The following is a 22,534-nucleotide window of genomic DNA, read 5'->3' as shown; positions in this document are numbered from 1 at the left end:
CAGGAAGAACAAGGTTAGGAGGAGGGCTGGATAATGGAAAAGAAAAATATCATGTGTTCATTTTTTGATAAGTTGGTGTTGAGTTTAGTGGGAAGTCTAGGAAATAGACAGGCATGTGGTTTGGAACCCAGGGAAGAGATACGGGCTGGAGATGTTCTGAGTCATCAACATCTAGATCACATTACTGGAAGCCATGGAAGTGGATGACCAAGGTAAAAAAAAGATGATGCTGAATAAGAAAAGTCCCAGAAGACATCTAAGGAATATTTAAGGGACAGCTCAAGCATATATTTTTCACGAAACCTAAAGGAGCCAGAGAGATGGAAAAAGAACCGAGAGACTCTGGACCAAAGAAAGAAAGTTTCAAAAAGGAGAGAGTGATGGATGGTCTTAAATGCTGGGTCCTAATCACATAAATTAAGAACTGAAAAGCTGTCACTGGTTTTGAAAGTTATGACTTAAAATTTTGATCCTTATGTCCACATTGTAATTGTCTTTTATGCATAAATTTAAAAACTACAGCATCATGCTTAATATTAGCAGTATTTTATTTATGTTCTTGGGTTCTAACATCACAATTCTTAGATTTTTCTACAAAGCATATGTTTTTAGTTTCCAATATAGTTTTCACGTTTCATTATTCTCAGAATTGGTCTTTGTTCTAGCCTTAACACAGAATAAGAGTTAAGAAGGCAAGCATAGCTTTAATTCCATATTTAAGCAAAATAATATTGTAATCAAATTAGTAATTTAAAAGATAGGGGAAATCGCCCTGGCCAGTGTGGCTCACTTGGTTGGGTGTCGTCCCATGCATGTGCTGAAAGGTTGCCAGTTCAATTCCCAGTCAGGGCACATGCCTGGGTTTCAGGCTTGATCTCCAGTGGGGAGCGGGTGGAAGGCAGCCAGTCGATGTTTCACTCTTGCATCGATATCTCTCTCTCTCCTCCTCTCCCTTCCTTTCTCTCTAAAAATCAATAAAATAAAATAATAATAATAAAAGAGATAGGGGAAATCTACCCTAACTTGGATAACAAAAGAAAACCCAAGTAATTCCATACTATCAAATGAAAGTACATAAAATAATGCCCAGTTTTTAAAGATGGGGAATAAAAAAGCCTTAAACATTTACCTGAGTTAGCCATAAAAAGGACTAGTGTTTAGCCCAATTTTTCTGCAAATTACCACCACCAACTTTCTGGCCATGTAAGAAGCCATCTGGGAAGCAGATCCTGCAGCCCCACTCAAGCCTTTAGACAACAGCAGTCCTAGCCAAAAATCCTGACCAATCTCATGAGTGAACTGGAGTGAGAAGGGCTCTTATCTCACTTGACTTACCTGATGTGCAGAACTAGCCACATTTTCTTTCCCCTTTGTGAAATCTATTGATTCCCAGAGTGAGTAATATCAAAGCTGGTAGGTTACTCTATGTTGGGCTTTGCACTCCTACTTCTACTAGTTGAGTTACATATTTAACAAGAATAACTTAGGTTTGTTTCCCAATGTATTTGTGTGAACTGTGACGATTATTGTAACAATGCAATTTATTTACCTATCCTGAAAATGAATGAAATATAAGTATGAAGAGTTCTCTCTGAAAACTAATCTGAATGCTCTGTAAAGACTAAATAAAGGTGAAGAACTTTAAAAAGCTCTGCAATTATTTGTAGAAAAAATTAATGTAAAAGACTAGAGAATATGTAAAAATCTAGAAGAATATGAGCTCGTATGAATTAGTGCCATTAAGTTCTTATTTCACTTTAAAGAAACTAAAAATGGCAGATAATACATAAAGGGCATAGTTTATGTAAGAAAGATGATGACAAACTCTGTGTGTATGTATATAACTTAAAAAAAGATTTTTCTCTGTAACCCTGTTTGATTAACTGACCAAACTATTAGTCTTGATTTTAAAAAATAGTAAAATTTCTACTACACAGAGATGCCTTTTTTTGTTTTGTTTGTCAGAGTAACAAAAAGCAAACAAAAATAATAATATCATGTGGTGGTAATGGTTCACAATGTTGGCAGGAGTGTAAATTTGTACCATTTGAGAGAGGAGTTATTAGGGAGTTACTTATCAAAATTACAAATGACTCAATAGTAAAAAGAACTGAATTTACCTACTGGCTGAAATAATTTTAAAAACCAGACAAAACATACAGCGGTTTCAATAATTGGACATTATATATATATAACATATATATGAATATACATGTCAAAATTTTGTCACATTGTACCTTAGTAAAGGTATTTTAAAAATGAACAAACAAAACTGGTACATTTATACAACAGAAATCTATGCAGTTGTAAAAAATAAAGTAGGGCTAATATATAATGAAGGTTTCCAAGATATTAAATGAAAACAAACTACAGAGTACTGTAAATAATCTGCTACCATTTGTGATTTTGTTTTAAACAAAAAATGATACTCAACCAACCCATCCAATAATTGTTTCTATATGCATGGAGTATCTCTGGAAAGATACCCAGAAATTAATGAGAGAGAGAGAGACGGGGGGGGGGGGGGGGGGGGGAGGGAAGAAAGGAGGGAGGAGAAGAGAGAATGGGAGAGAGAGCAAAAGAGGGTAAGCTGGGGTTTGAAGTAGGAGAGAAACTCCCTTTTTTTCACTGCATACCTTTTTGAACTATGATACCCGCCCCCCCTGCAAATGTATCACTTCTTAAAACAAACATAAAATGACCCATTGATCCATTTTAGGGATCTGTCCAATAGGAACACTGGAAGTGCCAAAAGATACGTGTACAAAGTTGTCCATTAAGCCTTTGTTGTTATATATAAATGAAATTATTTAATGAAAACAAAAATTGGAAAACATTGTTTATATTTAATATATTTTTTAAAATATTGAATAGCTTGAAATACACACTCTCTCCTCACTGCCACCCCATACCCTCTCTCAGAAAACTCTGAAAGCACACAGACTGTTGACAATGCCTCTGGGTATGGTTCTAAAGGGGGAAGTCGGAGAGACAGACAAAGAAGGGGGAGGTTTGTGTAATGAATTACTTTCTAAGTTTCTGAATGGCAGAAAATTTTTTGGTAATGAGTGTACATTTTCTTTTAAATTAAAAATTCTCAATAAAGATTTTTATTTATTTATTTATTTTTAAATTGAGCCATAGTTGACATGTAACTCAACGAAGGTGTTTAAAAATGTAAGCAAATTATTGGTTTTGGTTTGCAGGGTTGCCATAACAGACAGGAGAATGTGCTGGTTTTGCAACAGACTTAAGATGCTACTCACCCTTTTCCGTGCTTCAGACTTCTGGAAGCACTCGTGCTGTATGAAGGTGGCTGCCATGGAAATCCTGGCAGGTGGTGTGTGGTCTGCATCAAGCATACTCACTGCCCGCTCCAGAGTCATCTCCATGTCTGCATTCCTAGACAGACAGTCACAGATTCAGCAAAATTGAGGCCCACTCCCTCCTGCCTACCAACCTGAGCCTCCAGGGATGACTCGGCTAATATTGGGAAGCACCTAGAACATCTGAGTCTTCGCTCTTCTTCAGCCAAGAGAAAAATCAGTACAGTAAAAACCCTGATACAATGGACCGATTTGGGCGAGGGGGGTGTCTGTTAAAGCTGGAAGTCCATTATATAACAAGACAGGTTTTCTAAGTGCGTAAGTTAAAAAATTGGCAAATCAGTTAGTTTATCTGTCTTCACTTATGTAGACACGTTTGTGTAATTATAATTAAGTATATATGAAAAGTTTAATTTCACAGAAAAGTTTTCTATATGTATTACTGTAATTTTAAATTTACACTGAAGAGGTCTAGTAAATGTGTGTATTCACCAGTCACACGGAGAAAACAAATGCACATGGCTGTGAATTTTATACACATTCTGTTTTCGTTTGCTTTGCTATTGTAATGACACTGAGATTATGTGGAGCTAGTAGCATATTTTTGTTCTTTACTAATTGTAGGTATTTATAGTGGTGATAAAATCTGAGGCAGTTTGACACAGAGAGGATAATTTATAGAGGATAATTAAAATTGCTTCCTGTAAAAAACTAAACAATAATTCCCAAATGCCTCATAGTACTATATTGTTTTCTCCCCTTTTATTTCTGCCCGGAGGCGAGTATATTAAGTAGTCTATTTCAATGCCCTTCCTTAAGCATTGAGTCAGAGAAACTACTCAGGACGCTAACATCTTAGAACTGCTAACATCTTAGAATTGCTAACATCTTAGAACTGCGGCCACACATATGCCTTGAAGCTAACTTAGGACCTTGCTTCGGCTTCAAAGAAGGTTACTCCTGATTCATTTCAGGTTATAAACTTCGTGGGAGGGTGTTTTCCAGTACCTGCTAGGAAGCATAGTGAGTAAATTCTCTTGTATCAGGCTAACCCACAATATATGCACATGTGTTCAGATGTGAATATGTGTTGTGCTGTGAATGGTGTGTTTGGGTATGGGTGGATGTGGCACAGGTGAGGGGATAAATGAACCTCATGACTCAAAACTAATACCCACTCCTTCTGAAACACATGTTCAAACACAGAAGTGTTACCTCATGAGTGTAAGAGTATTAAAAATGGGGCAGAAATAGTTCTGGCATCCATACTGAGAATTATATAATGATCTCATATTTTAAAATGTTGTGCCTCGGGAGTCAATTTAATTGGTAAAAAATGCAAGCTACTACTATTAAAACCAGAATTTGAGTCATTTTGAAAAAATATAAACACACCTTTTAAAAGAGATGGAATATTTTACATGCATAGACTCCACTGCCTTTACAGAGAAATCAAAACTCTACCAGTCTCAATTTCAATGGTAATTTTAAGTCTTTACAGGTGTTCTAACTGATGAAAGGTCACTCATAGCATAGAAATAGCCTTCTGTTTAATGCAGGGTTTTTTGTGTTTTTTTTTAAAAGATTCAGCCATTAATCCACTTTGTAAGTCATAAATGACAGGAGAGTCTGATTTTCCCAAAATAATTCCATTACTCAAATCCTTTATTTTCCTGAACATGATTCACACAGAAGCTCTGCATTCACTCCTAGCCAATCCAGTGTCACTGTACTTTATCATTAAAAATAGTTCCCAAACTGAATGAAGACTTCCTCAATAGGTTTGCTACAGTTGTCAGGGGTTCAATTTTCTGTTTTGTTACCATCTGTGATGCCCAACTCTGAAACACGGCTTATGTTTTGACCACAGTCTGGCTCTAAATCCTGCCATCCTTAAGCCTCCCTCTTCCCCCACCTCTGCTGGACCAGCCCATCCTCCAATCACATGACTTTTAATCCTTTTAACACTGAAGGCATCTTCAAGAGTCAGTCTCTGATTTTTCTAGAAAGCCACTCCTTCTACCTAATTATTATTTATTCTTCAACACTCAATTCAAATATCCTCACTTCTGTGAAATCTTCCTTGTGCACCTATCCCCAGCTAGAGCTTTTCCTTTCCTTCTCTGTTCTCCTATAGGATTCCTCCCCTCCCATCCCCTTCCTTCTCTTTTTCCCTCCTTCCCTCCTTCCTTCCTTCCTTCCTTCCTTCCTTCCTTCCTTCCTTCCTTCCTTCCTTCCTTCCTTCCCTTTTCCCTCCTTCCTTCTTCCCTTCCCACTCACCCATCAAGCACTTCCTGAAGCCTGCAGAAATGTGGCTTGGGGCTGGGGCTGGGGGAAGGGGAGATCAGGAAGAGCAGCAGTTTTTGGATTCCATTATTCCCTGAACATACTCTCCGGTACTGAGTCTTTTCAATATATTGCTAGTGAATATGTTAAAATGATGTCAATGTAAATGAAAAATGTAAGAGGAGGCAATGTAAAATATCCTTGGTCAGAATATGAGCTATTTAGCAATAAATAACAAACGGCACTTTTTTATGTGTGCGATCCCTCAGCAACCAGTGTTCCTGCCAGCTAACAGCAAGGCCCTGAGCGCGCTGGTTCCTGGAGACTAGAATAGGGCTACACCTCTGAAGGCCAATAGACATGCGCTGATGAATGGAAATCTCTTGTGTGTGGTCACAGATGCTCAGGAAATGCAAATTCCCCTACCTCACAAAGATTTTTCAGTGTGATGAAAGCAATGCATTGGAAAGATGACTTTGGAGAGGATACGTGTTTCTAGAGACAGTTTTGAGGGCACTACAAGAGTCTTGGTGGTAGCAATGAAGCCTTGAACTGAGCTGTTAAAAATTAAAATAGTTGAAAGAGACTTGAAAACTCAAAGAACTAAAGAAGTTGGTAATTAAGAGGATGTGGAGGGAAGTTGATATGACATCTTTTCTGCTCTGCGCTGCCCTACATCACAAACTTGATTGGTGACCCCCTTTCCAGATCCAGCCTCTCTCCTTAATCTCCTTAGCACATGGCATGTTTGTTCTCTGAATTCCTGTATACACTAGTATGTACCATACAATCTAGCACTTGGTGACGTATCTTTCTTCTTCACTGATCCTCTCTAGACCATCATGTGTCCCACTCGATTTTTCTCTTATGGTGTTTACTACAGTCCTGGGTACACTGGAAAAATCTAATATTCATTTGCTGAACCACCAGTCCCCCATAGGTACAGAAATCATATTTTCAGAAAAACTGATCTAGCAGTTTTTACTTGGTGATTTTTTAGACCTTTTTTCATCAGCCTGATTTAGAACAGGTACTGTCTCCATATTTTACTTCCACGTCTTGTTTTTCAGCTGTATTAGTAATTGTCTGACCATTCATTTTTCTTTTGGAAAGAAAGATCCATTATTGTTTAATACCTTATGTCATTATGCAGATTTTTAGTCTTACCTAGCTACTCTCTAGGAATGGTCCATGAAGGTGAAAGAACAGTTCTTTAAAGGTGGGACTTGTATTAGACATAAAAAGTAGATTCCAAAAAATAGGGGCTGGATAGATTTGAAATGTGAGACAATGCAAAGGAGAGCAGCCTCAGGGGCAGAACTCTCAGGGGATAGCCTAAGAAACTGCAATGAGCCAGGGAGCACACCAAAGCCAAGGAAGAGAGTCAGGCATACACACTACCTTGGTCACTTATCTTCTTCAATATAGGAAATACCTCTGACTTTCCTTTCCATCCAGAGCAAAATTTTCAAAGAGAGTTCATTTCTGTGATTTCTGGTCTCTAGGATGGCAACTTTAGGAATCATCAAGAACAGACTTATTTCCCTTTATTTTAAATTTCTTAAATTTAAAGTAATTTTTATTTTATTCTTTGAAATATAATTTTATTTTTTAAAATATAATTATTCTAATAAAATTTACCCTATTGTTAAAACAATAACCTGAAATAGTGTGGTTAATACTCCTTCCAGAATTTGAGTAACAAAAGAAACTAGATGGTAAAAAGGAAAGAGCTTATATTTCATTTCTTCCTTCTTTAATTCCTTCATTCTTTCTCCGTACACTTATACAGTGACTATTGTGGACCTACCTCTGATTTAGGGTGCTAAGGATATAAAGATAAGACAAGCTCACAAGAAGCTCAAAGTCTAGAGGGATAGCAGGTAATGAATAACCATAACATATTATTCTAGTAGACTAGAGACACCCACACAGTGCAGTTCACTGGGGCAGTTAGGCTAGACGGAGAGGGGAGTGGTCAGGGAAAAGGCATATCTGAGCTAAGCCAGGCAAAACCAAAGCTACTAGGGAAAAAGGGATGACAGATAGATAGATGATAGACAGACATAGATAGATAGAAGATAGGTAGATGGACGAAGACAGGAAATATATGAATGGACATCTTCCATTAAGGAAAATAAAAGAGGTTCCAAGTGGTCTGAGTGTTTGGGGGGGGGGGTGCGTTTGGGGATGGTGGTGATGAAGGGTAAAGATTAGAAAGGTGAGACTGGAGTAAAAAGCAGGGGAAAACACGGGCCTTGAGTGTCAAGCTAAAAAGCAGGAAAACTTGGTGGAATTATGGAAAGGTTATAAACTGGAGAAATAATTAGACTTGGGAAGTTTAGTTTAATAGTGTTAGAGAATGGTTCTGAGAGAGCAGGACCAGAGATAGACCGATGCAATGGAGGTGGAAAGAAGAGTAAAGATTTAAACCCATTAAGGAGATAAAAATATGACTTGGTAATATGTGACTGTGGAGGAAGAAGACAGGAATGACTTCCAGGCTTGTAAATGGTAGGACTTTAGTATGAGAAGATGGTTAGGAGGGGGAGGTGGGAAGGAGCTGATACATTTAGTTTGGGATATACTGACTTTGGGATGTCCAGAAGGTTATTGGAAATACAGACTGGGGCAAAAGTAGGTTTACATGTTTGTATGAAAATAATACAATAATTAATAAATAATATAAGAATAAACCGTGTGTTTTTCGTACTTACAACTGTAAACCTACTCTTGCCCCACCCTGTATATACAAAACTAGAGTTCAGGATAGAGGGCAGAGCTGAAGATGAAACTCTGGGAATCACAGGATGGAAGCGTAGTACCCAGAGCTGCTCTGGAAGAGCAGCGGGACTCGGAAGAGAAGGAATACCGAAGATAACCTCTCTGGGCACGCAGAAACGTCTTTTCAGAGAAGACTAAGAAGAAATGTCTGGAGAGGTGAGTGAAAACCAGGAGAGGATGGTGCTCTGAAAACCAAGGGAAGAGAGAATTTCACAGACAGTGGTGTGAAATGCTGCCCAGAGGTGGAGTACTGTAAGGACTTAATTTGGGTGTGCTCCGGAACTAGCAGTAGGGTAGTTAAGGGTACGTTATGGGGAGAATGTTTCAGTCAAATGGTGGGGACTAACACCATATTGCAGTGGGTTGATGAGAGACTGGGAGGTGCCAGGGTGGTTTAAGAAGGAAGGGGCACAGGGATGAAGGAAGAGAAGAATGCCAGTTGTTGGAGGATGTGGCGTGATAGCTTTGTCATTGTTAAAACCATTTTGTTAAAACTGTGCCTGGCACAAATCTTAGAATGTAGTAGGCACTCAATAAATTTTTGAATTAGCCATTTAAAAGTCTTGATCAGCTTTTTCTTTCCATAATTACCTCATGCATTTTTCTTCCTTATAACTGTGTCCATATTGACAAAGAACTGTTTTCTACAAGAAATGTTTAAAGTCTCATGCAAATATTTTGTAAAAAATATTTCCTGCTTCAAGTTTAGACTAGTCCTAACAGGTTTTATCAGCAATACCTGCACCGTCAATGATTCTACTGTACAATTTCACTTAAAGTGACAACTAAAGGTAACAACTTCCATTAAGCAACATTAAAAATCAAACAAAAATCACATATTTAATGTTTTACCATAATGATACATTATTATTTCAGGACTTAGTAACTTAATCATCTGCCCATTTCTTAAACCTTTCACTTTGTAACTTTCTCCTCAGTTTATAAAATTTGTGCTTCAGCATTAAACTTGAATAAGGGTTTGGTTCCAAAGACCAGATTAGTCAAGCCATAGAGTAAGATAGGCAAAGGAATGACTTTGAAAAGTTAATTTTAAAAATTATTCGGTATTGCCAAAAAATACCCTTCAGATCTTCAAATCAATGATATTAAAATAAAAAAGTAGCCCTTGCCTTAGTGGGTTTGCTCAGTGGTTAGAGTGTCGGCCTGAGGACTGCAGGGGCCCGGATTTGATTCTGGCCAAGGGCAGGCACCTCAGCTGTAGGACTGATGCCGGCTGGGGTCGTGCAGGAGGCAACCAATCGATGTGTCTCTCTCACATCAATGTCTCTCTCTCTCTCTCTTTCCCCCACACACACTTACTCTCAAAAGCAATGGAAAAAATATCAAGTGAAAATTAAAAAAAAAAAAAAAGTAGCCCTTGCTGGGTAGCTCAGTTGGTTAGAGCATCCTCCCGATATGCCAAGGTTGCGGTTTAGAGCCCTGGTCAGTACACATATAAGAATCAATCAATGAATGCATCAGTAAGTGGAATAAGAAATCACAATGTTTCTCTCTCTCTCCTTTCCTTTCTTTAAAAATGAATCAATAAAAAATTTTTTTAATTACAAAAATTTCTTTAAAAAAAAGTATTGGGTATAAAAGGAAGGACCCATCTAAAAATTAGCTGCCTCTGCTTTAGTTCTGTCGTTTTATGGTAGTAGTTATCAAAACAGCATTTGAGGTTCACTCGGCACCTGGAATAAGCCCTTTTACCATTTCCCTTCCTTTATTTCAAGAAAATGCCTGCACTGACAGTTTCTCGGCCTGCTTTGGAGGCAGCCAGCCATCCCTCCGGCCCGCACCTCATTCGCAACCGTAACAGACGGACTGACCATTACATTTCCTTGCAAAGCCGCCACACGAGCAGGTGGCCTGGCCTCTGTCCCTGAGGTAAACAGGCTAAGCCGTCCATTAGGCCGCTGCCTGAAAAGTCCTCATTTGATCCTCATCTCCGGACACCTTTCCTGGCGGCCTCGGCGCCGCTCCCGCTGCGGGGGCAGCGCGTGCGGACGCAGAGGGGCCTCACCTGAGCTGGGCGTCTCTCTCGGCGAGCAGCGTCCCGCTTTCTCCCGCCGCCACCTGGCCCGCGGTCACGTGCGCCCTCCTGCCGCCCGAATCCACCGCGACGCTGGGCCCGGCTTCCCTCACGGTGCGCGCGCTGTGGAAGGAGCTGTGCTGCCAGGACTGCACGGCCCTGCTCTGCGCCGCGGGCTGCAGGGGCGCCAGGGGCCTGAGCGGCGCGAGCACGGCGCCGGCCGCCGGGAAGTTCTCCTTCTCCAGCAGGTTGCTCAGGCTGTGGCTGGTCGCCGGCCGGGGCCGCGCGCCATCGAACGCGGAGTCGCTCAGGGCCGCGTACTGGAACTGCCTGAGGGAGGCGTCGCGGTAGCGCTGCCGGCTCGCCGGCCCCGCCGAGAGGCCGACGATTTCGGAGCGCGCGTACCGGGGGGGCAGCAGCAGGGTGGAGCGCCGGCTGTCCTGGCGCCGCACGAGCCCCGCCTGGCTGCTCCGGCTGTACTGGAAGTCGGCGAGCGAGTAGCGCGCCCGCTCGGGGCTGCTGTCCGGGGAGATCTCCAGCCGGCGCAGGGGCTGCCTCAGCGACCGGTCGTCCACCGACTTCTGCGAACTGAACCGCGCGGCGCCCCGCCCCCAGCGGCCTTCGTACGTGGCGCTCCCGCCGGCCTGCGGGCGAGACAGAGCTGAAGTGAGGCGCCCATCGGCTTTCCTCGCGGCCGCGCACCAGCTACGGCGCGAGGCGGCCGCGTCTCTGAATCGCGTGGAGGAGTCGGGCCCTTTCTGGCTGGAAAATCTCTTTTGAAACAAGATTTGGTTAATTTGGTCAAGTTATTTGCGCTAGGATTTGACGCTGTTTCAAGTCCCTGGTTTTCTACGGTGTCCGCGCAGTGGCAATCTTCTCGTAACGCATTTAGGAAATGGTACTATTTCGGAAAGACAACATTAAAAAAGAAGCTATGGGAGCTGAAAAATGTTTTTAGGGTAATGTGCTGACGAGCGTTCCAGTGTCCGGGAGCCTACCTTCAGCATGTCATAGGTCCTCGGGGCAGGGGACCGCCCGCCGGCAAAATCGTTTTCCACCAGGTGCAGGTTGTAGACGTACTCAGGGACGCTGCTGGCTCGGTGAAGGGTTCCTGCGGGCAAGCACGGCGTTAAGGTGATGTCAGCGGGCCCATCAGTAGCTAAACATTGTATAACGACAGAACATTTTTAAAAAATGTATCTTTATTGATTTCAGAGACAGGAAAGGAGGGGGAGAGAGAGAGAAACATCAATGGTGAGAGTCGTTGATCGAGCCCGCAACCGGGGCGTGTGCCCTGACCGGGAATCGAACCCCGATCGCCTGGATCCCAGGTGGACGCTCAGCCGCTGAGCCACGCCCAGCCGGGCAACTATAGTACATTTTAAGTCTAAGTATTAAGGCCAATAACAAGTATTAGATTTATGTTAGTGCTTTTAAGTGCTGGGTTAACATCGCCCTTGGATGTGGCCAGTGATCAAAGGTTATCACAACATTCTCTACAAGCTTTTCAAAATAAAAGGTGAATTAAAAATACAGAATTTTTTTTTTAAGGAAAGGGAAGAAAGAGGAGATTTTCACAAAAATCCAAAAATGTTTGTTTGCTACAATGCTGAGAAATCTGGGACTCACGTATTGGCTTAGGTGGGTCTGTACTGTAAAAGCTCAGCTGCTTAAGTCAGAGAATTCCATTCCCAGGGCGGGACCCCCAGAAGCTACCTGAGAAGGCTGTAGGTACAGGCAATAAATGCAACGGTGACTCAACACTACTAGATAAGATAGCTTGGATAAACAACAAGGTGGCTCAGTGTGGTCAAAGCAAACAAGCAGGCTTGAAAAAGACCAAGCCTGGGGTGGAGGTCTTTGGCATGTGAGGGTGAGGCAGGAGAGGAAAGCAGCCTCTGCCCTGCAAACGAGTGCGGTTTTGGAATCAGCGGGGTTGGCTGGTTCTCAGTTTGGTGGTCTAACAGCCAGCCCACTTACCTGCAAACACTGAGTAGGACACAGTCCTGCCGGCTCAGCTCTGGGGGGCCTACAGGGACTGTCAACTGATGCATGTCTCTTAAAACACCCCTCTGAGGAGCAGGCCGGAGAAGACAGTGTTGTGGCCCTCTTCTACATCTTGATCCATCTCTCAGCTTTTTGTTTGTTCTTCTTTCATAATCTCCCACCGCCTTACCAAGAAAAAAAAAAAACTGGCCAAAATAATCCAAGGTCTCTAAAACCTAGGAAATATCTAGTTCCTTAATTTTAGCCAAAATTTTTCTGTCATGTAGCATTCTTTTAGAAATCGGAGGAAAAATATACTCAATTAATTCTTCTAGGCTTCAGAGACTTGTGAAAGATACCGAGAATAAAATGCCACAGGCAGTCTCTTTCCAATATAACTGGAACACACCAACATACTTTTGCAAAAAAATTGTTATAAAAATCAAAGTTTCAAAGACTAACAATAGATTCACAAGTTATTTTGAGGGGTAGGGGAATGGAGATTGTTGTCAGAGTACTAGAAAGAATGGATCCATGCCAAAATGTGTGTACATGTGTCATATTTCCTGGAGCTAAATGATCTGGCTGGTAAACAAGTTTTAGGCCTTGAGGGGTCCTGGGGGAGGCAGCTGTGGGTTTGTGAATGTCACACTAAAGACTAGAGAAGTGGAGGTAAGCGAGGCCTCTCTTGTTTCTAGAGGGCTGATTTCTCCACAAGGGATGGTGAACGGTCAGGGAGCCCCTAACTTTTAACCTCCATGACAGAAAATGCCTGAAACTAGGACAATGAATGGGGGAAAGGAATCTTCTCTAAGACCCCAGAGCAAAGGCTATCAGTGGCCTTAGAACTCAACTCTCAATGCCTACCTACCTCAGGCTCCTGCCCAGGCTGCCCACAGTCCTCAACTCTGTCCTCACTGTCCCCACTCCCACCACCCACCCAGCCCAGGCTAACAGAGAGGCAGGGCTGGCTGCAAGGGCCCCGCTGGTGTGGGAAAGAAGGCTAGCTGAGCAGGTCCAGGAACATCCTGGCTCTGATTCTGAAAGGTCTGGAGGCCAGGGAGCCCTCAGCTCTGGGGTGTGTGTGTGGGGAAGCGGGGGAGGGAGAGTGTTTAAACTGTGCCCCTCTCCAATAAAACAGAAGCCTTTTCTACAGAGGTTATGTCAAGGCAGAAAATTATTGGTCAGTTGATATGTAAGAAACCAAAGTTATTACCTTTAAAAAAAGTAGTATAGGGTTATCCATGTTCAGAATTTTAGATTGTATGAACACTACATATATGAAAACCAGGGACAATCTAGAATGGGAAAATACTACTGGCATATATGGATGGCTGCTAGAACTATTAATTCCTGTTACTCTATAATAGAGTGGCAGATGACAAAAGAGTGTGATCTTAGGAATCCAACAAAATTTCTTCAGTGGGTCCCTCTTGCCCATCACCACCTATAGTGTTCCAGGAACAGGTAGATATGCATAAACAATCACTGGAGGGGAAGGGGCGTACTTGCATCTTTAGGTTGAGATTCCTGCAAGGATTTTTAAACTGTGTATGAATCTTTGGACAGGACCCAGGGAAACAGTGTATCCTATCAATATAGCTAATCATTGAGTTTTATAATCAGGCCTATTGAAGTAAGATGTTTAACTCACATGGTTGTTGGGGGTTGTAAGGCTTTTTAAAGCAACTTGTATGGTCCTTACATTTCAATATTACTTTTCTTTTAGGAGCTCAAGTTATTTTATATTTCTTTTCAATATTCTGTGATGCAGAGCCAGCTATTATCATTTCCCTTTATAAATAGGGAAACAAATGACCTGCTTTAAATTGCAAAGAGAATCAATATCAGGTTTGAACTCTGGGTTGCTCCTCTCCACTGGTCTCTCCTGTTGAAGTGCACCGTGGCTTTTCTGAAATTGTTATGTATTAAAGCCTTGAAGGGATTATCATATAGTTTTTGATATGAGGACCAAAAGTGATCATTCTCCTTCCTCTAGAACCTTTGTCTGGGCAACTCAGAATACTCTGTAAATATTAATCCTTTATTTGCTGACACAAGTCCTTATAAGGAAGCTTCTCCCTGAGTTTTCAGATGAATGAACTGAGACCAGTTTACTGGTTCCCAAAATAACTACAACGTGGTTGGTAACAGGGAATAAAATAAGATTGGATATTTAAATCATAGACTCTCTTCCTCTGCCAGAGAGGTTGTGATTCCTGATATTCAACCTGCAGGTTGGCACAATAGATGGTTTTTCTGGTTAAAAGGCCAGTCTCAAACGACAAAAATTTGCATAGGCAGTCATGCATTTGGGATCAGTATAGTGGATTAAAGGTGAATTAGCAGCTGTGTTCTAAGATTTTAAAGAAATTTTGAACAAGGTGGAATTTTTTTTTTAAAAGATAAATATGAACCAGGATGGAAACGAATCTCTTTAAGGAAAGTCCTTATTTGCTGTTCAATCAGAGAATAAAATACTATATGCCATAATAATAACTACGGAACATATAAAATAATTCAGCCATGATTATGCTCCAAAAATAGACAAAAGAGCAAACAAAAACATATTATACAAACAAGCACACCCTGTTTTAAATATACCCAACAAGAAAATCCACATTTTCTAACATGGAAAATGAGGGTGTGACTATAATTCTAAGGATTTGTTTACTTCACAAAAGGAGGTGGGTATCTTCCTAAACCAAAGAAATCTGTGGACTTGGTCTGGAGCCTCCACTCTACCGCTTTCTATGTGTCTGGTCAAATCACTGAGCTGCCTCAGTTTCTCTCAACTCCAGCTACTAACAGAGTTGCTGAGAAAGAGGTTTACCTGAGAAAGCATACATTCAAAATGCTTACATGCAAAAATGAGATATGGTTTTTAAAACAGGATCTGGATCACAAAAATTTGCTTTTCCAACTTTTTCATGAACTAATCTGTTCTAGAAGCAGGAATAACTGGTGTGCAAGCTTTACATTGTGTTGTGCCTCAGAGTTTTTATCCTGGTAAATTTACCAGTGGTATTGAATTTGATTTTTTCTGGCTACTTTTCTTCTTTTGTCTTATTAAATTTACTGGGATGACACTGGTTAATGGGGTCATGTAGGTTTCAAGTATACATCTCTATGATATGTGAATTGTACATTGCACTGTGTGTCCACCGCCCAAGTCAAATAGGTTGTTTTTTATTGACACAGCCATTGAGGATCTGAATAACATTATTGTGATTTTTTTGGCCACTAGTTTTACTTGCACCATGCATTATGTATTTTTGGTGTTTTCAAAAGGAGGTGATGATTTATAGGGAATATTTCACATTAATATTAACTCAGGCAACATTATCCAAACCTTTTCTTCTAAGAACACCATGGACATTTTATGGAATTCACTTTAAGGGAAATAAAGGAAGCAGTTACAGATGACGTTAAACTCCACCCTCCTCAAATAAGAAGCAGTTTGGGTCAAAGCAATTGCAGGGGTGGAGCTAGAGTGGGGTGGAGCTGGAGGGAGGTGGGGCTGGAGGATGAGGGGGATGGTTTTGATGGAAGGGCTCCAAATCACTCAGAAGATGGCAGAGCTATAGTAGACCTTACAGGACAACGCAATTCCCTCTCTTTCCTGGTCTAAATGTTAATCTGCACGATATACTATCCCTGTGAGGAAAATATCTTGATTTCTGGTCATCGATGCAAGTATTATCCAAAATAATGGATTATTTTAGGGTTAAAAAAATAAGTTGATTTCCATAATCAGTTTTTTCTTTGTGGGTTTTGTGAGCAGCTTTATTACCTAATTGGTTAAATCTAATACACCTATGAAATCACGTTGAGAAACCTCTATTTTGACACCATTACCTGTATCTGGGCCCATTTTAAAAATTACCATTTTATGGTAAGTAGATGCTAGAGAATTGCTACACAAGCAAGCAAGCAAAGCCTTTATATAACCTGCTTCTATCGGAGAAGAGAATAGCGTTCATAGTCAGCAAAGCGTCTTTTCTTTCAAGCTTCTAGCACCCCCTGAGCATGCTTAAAAAACTGAATTACCTCCAAAATGAGAATGTGCAGAGGTGGAGGTACAAGGAATTCTCACAAAAACAGATATGGTTAAATGTATGAGAAGATGAAGACCACTCTCAGCAATCACACTATCGACATTCAAGACAATGTCGACATCACCCTGAAGGGATCCAGTTACTATGAAGGGCCCCAGAGGCACCCTGCGGAGGGACTTCAGTCACATCCATGTAGAACTCAGTCTCACTGGAAAGAAAAAGAGGCTTCAGGCTGACAAACGGTGGGGAAATGGAAAGGAACTGGCCACCATTCGCACTATCTGATGTCCCGTACAGACAGAGACCGAGGATGTCGGGCCAGGCTTCTGTTACAAGATAAAGGCTGTGTATTCTCACTTCCCCATCAATGTTGTTATTCAGGAGAATGGTTCTCTTGCTGAAACCCACAATTTCTTGGGTGAAAAATACATCCGCAGGGTTCGGATGAGGTGGGGCGTTGCCTGTTCAGTGTCTCAAGCCCAGAAAGATGAGTTAATTCTTTAAGGAACCAACGCTGAACTTGTATAAAATTCAGCTTCGGTTCAACAAGCCACAACATTTAAAATAAAGGATGTTGGAAAATGTTGGATGGTATCGATGTTCCTGAAAAAGGAGTAGTTCAGGAGGCTGATGAATAAATAAGATGTAGGTTGTCCAGCTGTAGAAACAAGATGTCAGGCGATTCCTCAGACTTACCAGTGACATTTTAAAGATGCAAGAAAAGCTGTGTATTAATTTGGGGGGAAATGTAGGCACAGAAATCAGTAGGCATTCACTACTGGTGCCGATTTAAATGCTACACTTAATTGTGCTCACAAGTAGTTGCCTTGGCAGGGCGTATTCACAATGCCCTTTTTGGTGGAAAGAGAATTTGGAAGTTTAAAAGCTATCACCTCTGGTATTTGGTCTTTCTACAGCAACCTGTGAGTAACAACAGCTCTCTTTCTCTGCATACCTTAAACAAATTTCACTTCTTTGGGGGTGGGGAACATCTGGCCTGCAGGCCACATACAGGCCTTGAAACCATTTGATCTGGCCCTGCCCAGGCAACTGTAGGCAGGACTCGAAATTCAATAAATCTAGGAGCTTTTTTCATAGCTAATTTTTAAGTTAATAATTTCCTATGGCCTGTGAATGATGTTACAAATATCCAAATAGCCCCTGGCAGAAAAAAGGTTCCCCACCCCTGCTAAGAGTAAAATTAGGGGCATGCTATTACAGGTGAAGCATGGAATCTTGAAACTTATTAGAAGAAATCAGTATAGCAATTCATATTTCAGTGGCTCCTTAAAGTCATTTACCAGCAAAAGCAGTAACTTAAAAGAGAACATGAAATATGTTAGGACCCATCGAGAACCATATATCAGGACTCTCCGAGTTGGTGATGCATTTTTATTTGTCTGTGTGGGCATATAACATAGGATTCTTTCCCCTGGACTTACATTAAAAAACAAACAAATCTTTATCTTCTTCTATTCTTACTTTCTAAGAAAAATGACCAGATATTTATGGAAACCACCATTTCACATTTTGCATATAACTCAGATAAGTACTTTCTCAGGCTGGAAAATGAGTAGCATTTGTTGGTTTCAAAAACTATGGTGAAAAAATATTTTAGAGCACATCAAAGTCTAATAATGTTTTGCATTTTTGAAAAATTAACAAAATGTGTGCAGTGGTGATCAGGTGATCACTGTGTAATTATTATTACAGTTAACATGGCTCACATAATCAACCCTAAGAAACAATTCAGTGTACTGGCTGTATAGCTGCATAGTATTGGCTGTGAATTCTTACGAAGTTGAATATGCCAGGAGTTGTTGGTGGTGGTATAGAGGTGAGCGTAGCTGCTTTCCAACAAGGTTGAAAATGCCAAGGACACACCCAGCTCTCTTGGGAGAATGGGCCATATGCTCCTTGTGCCACTGTGTGACTAGTCAATGGATACACCAACCAGCCACCAGAAGTCCTTATTTTTCAGAAGCCCTCTAAGCAGTCTGACGTTATTCTCTGATACATCAGTTCGTGGCATTTTGGGGCCAATCTTCAAATGACTGCTCTAGATAACCACAGAAATACATATTTACAAGGCCGTTTCATAGGTCCATAGAATGTATTTTGTCTGAGTAGCCAGAATATGTGATTATAGAATTTGTGATTATAAACTGGTACCTTAGCACACTGGTAAAGTACTAAATTGCTACACCCTGGAAGTTTCTAAATCCCTTAATTCTTGTAATTTGTCTCCTTACTTCGGCATTCCTACCGATTCCCTTGCTGAGATATCCCATGATGATTACTTCAGAACTGCAGTGACAAATGTCACATATTCTCACAATGATGCAACAGTCAAAAAGATGAATTTTTATTTATTTATTTATTTTTGCTTGAAAAACCTCACTACAGGTTCTCATAATGAGTCTTAAGTCATGGTATTTCCACAGCCTCCCAACTGCCAGGGCTAACCTCTTCCCTCCCAACTGATTCATACCTGTTATCCTTTCTCCTTTAAATCTACCAAATCTGGCAAGTGTGGTTTCAGAAAACCCTTGCATTTTCCATGTTTCTCCCCTGCTGAAGCATCTTCTGTGACTCATGGTTATCAAATCTTTACCTTGTATTTAAGATCTCCCTCTACAATGTGAGGTGGAGGAGGGGTGAGGGAAGGCTGCCTATTGAGGACACAACTGAACTGAGTTTTGAGGGGCTTGCAAGAGTTAACCAGGCTCAGAGAAGGGAGGGAGGAGTGCGGCAGGGGTAGGAGTAGGAATACCAACTAAGATAAATGCACATGTTTGTTTGGTGGGCCGTGGGAGTAATGGTGATAGGATGACGTTTGAGAAGTTGCAGGCATTAGATCACGAAGACCTTGGAATGCCATGCTGAATGAGGATTTTACTCCTGCAGATAACAGCAAGAAAATAAGTCAAAGGAAAACACATCAGGAGATGATTCGATGAGATTTTAGAAAATTTGCTCTAGTAGCCATGGGGAGAATGGATTGGAGTGAGGCCAGAATAAAACAGGAAGAAGGTGTCTTATCTTTCCAGTAAATTTTTACCTCCTTGACATGAAGACTCACGTCCTTTACTTCCACGTCTAGTACAGTCCTGCATCAGTATTTGACAAGTTACTTGTTGATTAGTCATATTTCCTTGTACATTTAAAATATGCTAGTTACACAAATTCAGTTTGCACTTAATCCTTCAGGCTGACATCTATCCTGTGGATTCCCACAGTGAAGCCAAAAGTGAGGACAGTGGTTGCTTGTGTGTTTTTGTCTTAGAGTGGATGGAAGGTACTCAAATATTTTCTACTATTTCTGTTATTCTGGGACTATTGAGGAAGAAAAATTTCTTTCCCCAAAATGTAGGCAGACTTTCTTTCTGAGTGGTTAGAAAAGCTGACTATGCTCATTTTGGCAAGGTTATTTCTACATCTGGATCATATATATTTACCGTTATTCTCTTCTCTGTATGGCTTGTATATTTATCTGTAATATTTTGGTGGCCTACAATAAGTTCCTATTATCTGTCAAGAAAAGTTCCTGTTTTTCTCCTTCAAAGAAAAAAAGAAATCAAGATATAGTAATTCTGATGTGATCCTTCTCAATCCCATCCCATGGATGTATTACTGAGATTTAAGATTTAGTGGGAATAATCTACTAAGCTCCTGAGCAACATTTTCTTCTGAAAATAAAGAAATTGCTGAAATTTAGTTGTAATGCTTTGGCAAATTAATATTGTTAAACTTAAAGCTGATTATTCCAAGAATATAAATGTGTGAATTCTTTTAATGGTAATGGCAATTGTGTTTTCTTTTTCTGGAAAGATGCATTTTTCTCTAAGGCTACATACTGGGTCCCCTAGCTCATCTTTAAGCACTTAAGAACATACCTGTTTTTATGTCCAATATTCAATCATCATTAACTGCATTACACAAAGATACACAATAGATTTCTTAATATTTCTATTGAAAGAGTACCTGAAATTCTATTATTCTTACCCTAATAAGGCAGGAGAGTGAGATGGCTCATTGTAACACAAAGATTAAGATTTTTCCAAATTTTGTCTATTCCCACTCACAACACTGCCTTTTACTGTTTACTTCCCCAGGAGAAGTATGGTATTTCTGTCTTCACACATTTGTGAACATGCCCAAAATAGCAGGAAAACATTTATCTCAGAACTGTATGATTTAAAATTCCCAAATGTCACCTGAGATGGAACCAAATGGTCTTATTATTGGCCATATTAATCAAGTATGATTTTTAAACACCAGAAGTCTTAGCAACATGTTTTCATCATATTTCATTACTATGATTGATAGGTTACCAATAATGTGTGTGCCCTCTCAAAAAATAATTTTTATTGATCAGAGCAGAAGTTCAATTTGAGTGTAAAATCAATAGTAACTACTTGAAGATAAAAGTAATGTAAATACATATAGCCTTATTTTAATACATGGGACCCACCATTTAAAGCTGGTATCCAAAACAACACTTCAGAAGGAGCCAATGTGAACAATGAATACCTAGAATATCTCATTCAAGTGAGCTGCCCTGTGTTCCCATGATTGGAACCACTAGCACAGGGCACAGATAACATTAAAGGGGCCTTTACAAAAGCCTAAGTGAACAGCCTTCTCTTTAAGGGTAAATTCCTGTATCTCATCTGTGACAGAGCAAGGAACTTTTATAATCACACACTGTTCCATTGATTCTGAAACCTCTCTATCAGGTCTGCCTGATTCAAGACCTTACCCACAAAAGATGTGTTCTCACCATTTCTAGGGGCAGAGATCTCATTTTTTGTAAGCAGCATTGTGTTAACATTCTATTTCTTTTGATTAATTATAATCAGAAGAATTTCTAAAAAAGACACACTTTTTTTTTTGTACTCTCTGAAAACGATTTGTTAGACACTGGACAAAAGGTTGGCCGTGAGCTATCTTAGGCAGATATGCAGGTACATTAAATCAGGTGGCACTAACTGGCATTTTACACTCAGAGCAGCATGGCCATGTCCCTACCACCCCACCGTTGAACTCTTGTTTTCTCCCCTCTCCCGATCTCTCCTACTTTCAGAATGACTAGTCACCTCGCTTCCAGAATTGCTTCATTCCTGGCATTCCTTTTTGGCAATCAAGGAATTTGTACAGGATTTGAACAATGTCTAACTCCCCCTCCCTGCTTCCCCCCAGTAACACCTATAAATTGCCCTTTTTGCTACCTTAGTCAGTTTTCAGTCTTTTCTTCAGAATTCCCCCTGATCACAGGCATTCAAAAGATACTGACTAGGGAAACCATCTAAGTAAATGGCATGCCTCAGGTTTTTATGGTACATTTCTAAAGGAGTTGCAAATTTTATTAAGATATTGTTCACTGTGTTTTATAAGTATCACATACAACAATTTAAAACATGACTTTCTTCCTATACAGGCATCCGGGGGGAATAGTGTAATAAGCAAAGTGATAGTATTTTCAAAGCATAACAATTAGGATATGGACACTTAAAATTTTTCCCTTTGCTAGCACTTGCAAGTCGTAAATGTCTTCTCTGTGATTTTTATAAAAGAATTTTTAAAATTCCCCACAATACAGACTCACGTCACAATGCTGCTAAACACCTCTGCCCTTCTACCCATGGGTTATAGCTAACTTTAAAACCGCTCAGCACAGTTTAAAATAACAGCAAAAGTTAAGAGTGATTTACGGTGAAAACCACCCACCTATATTAAGGCAGTAAAGAGAAACTGACAGGGTTAAAGATCCTTGCAGGGTATTTATCAACAGATCAGCCTCATATATCTGTTTTCAGCAGGTTATCTGCTGCCTCAATCTTACAGGTATGCCAACAATTCAGATTCTCCAGGGCCAGTGGAGCTAACAACAGTAAAAACACCAGGGTCATTTCTTCCCAGAATTTCTTGTGTTGATACAGGATTCTTTCCAGACCAGCACTGTTTCAACAATTGCTTGTCTGTTTCAAACTTTAGAGACGTGATAGTAATACGGAAATAATAAACTCACAACCATCAGGAGCCCCCCTCCCCCGGCC

At 40.5% G+C, this 22,534-nt stretch overlaps 1 protein-coding gene and 1 pseudogene across 1 annotated transcript in view; one reads left to right on the top strand and one right to left on the bottom strand.

Annotated features, from left to right (window-relative positions):
* PKP2 (plakophilin 2) overlaps positions 1 to 22,534 on the bottom strand; it is a 73,747-nt gene that overhangs the window by 48,318 nt on the left and 2,895 nt on the right. Inside the window, exons 2-4 of the mRNA XM_087814730.1 lie at positions 11,430 to 11,542; positions 10,423 to 11,075; positions 3,267 to 3,402 (exon numbers count right to left, since the gene is read on the bottom strand). Of these exons, the coding sequence (XP_087670856.1) occupies positions 3,267 to 3,402; positions 10,423 to 11,075; positions 11,430 to 11,542 (902 nt within the window). The remainder of the gene's footprint in view (positions 1 to 3,266; positions 3,403 to 10,422; positions 11,076 to 11,429; positions 11,543 to 22,534) is intronic.
* LOC107528371 (large ribosomal subunit protein uL6 pseudogene) lies at positions 16,544 to 17,113 on the top strand (annotated as a pseudogene).

This window comes from Miniopterus natalensis, chromosome 2 (genome assembly GCF_054644295.1).
Source record: "Miniopterus natalensis isolate mMinNat1 chromosome 2, mMinNat1.hap1, whole genome shotgun sequence".
Classification (NCBI taxonomy): Eukaryota; Metazoa; Chordata; class Mammalia; order Chiroptera; family Miniopteridae; genus Miniopterus; species Miniopterus natalensis.
This window is presented reverse-complemented; position numbering and strand designations above follow the sequence as displayed.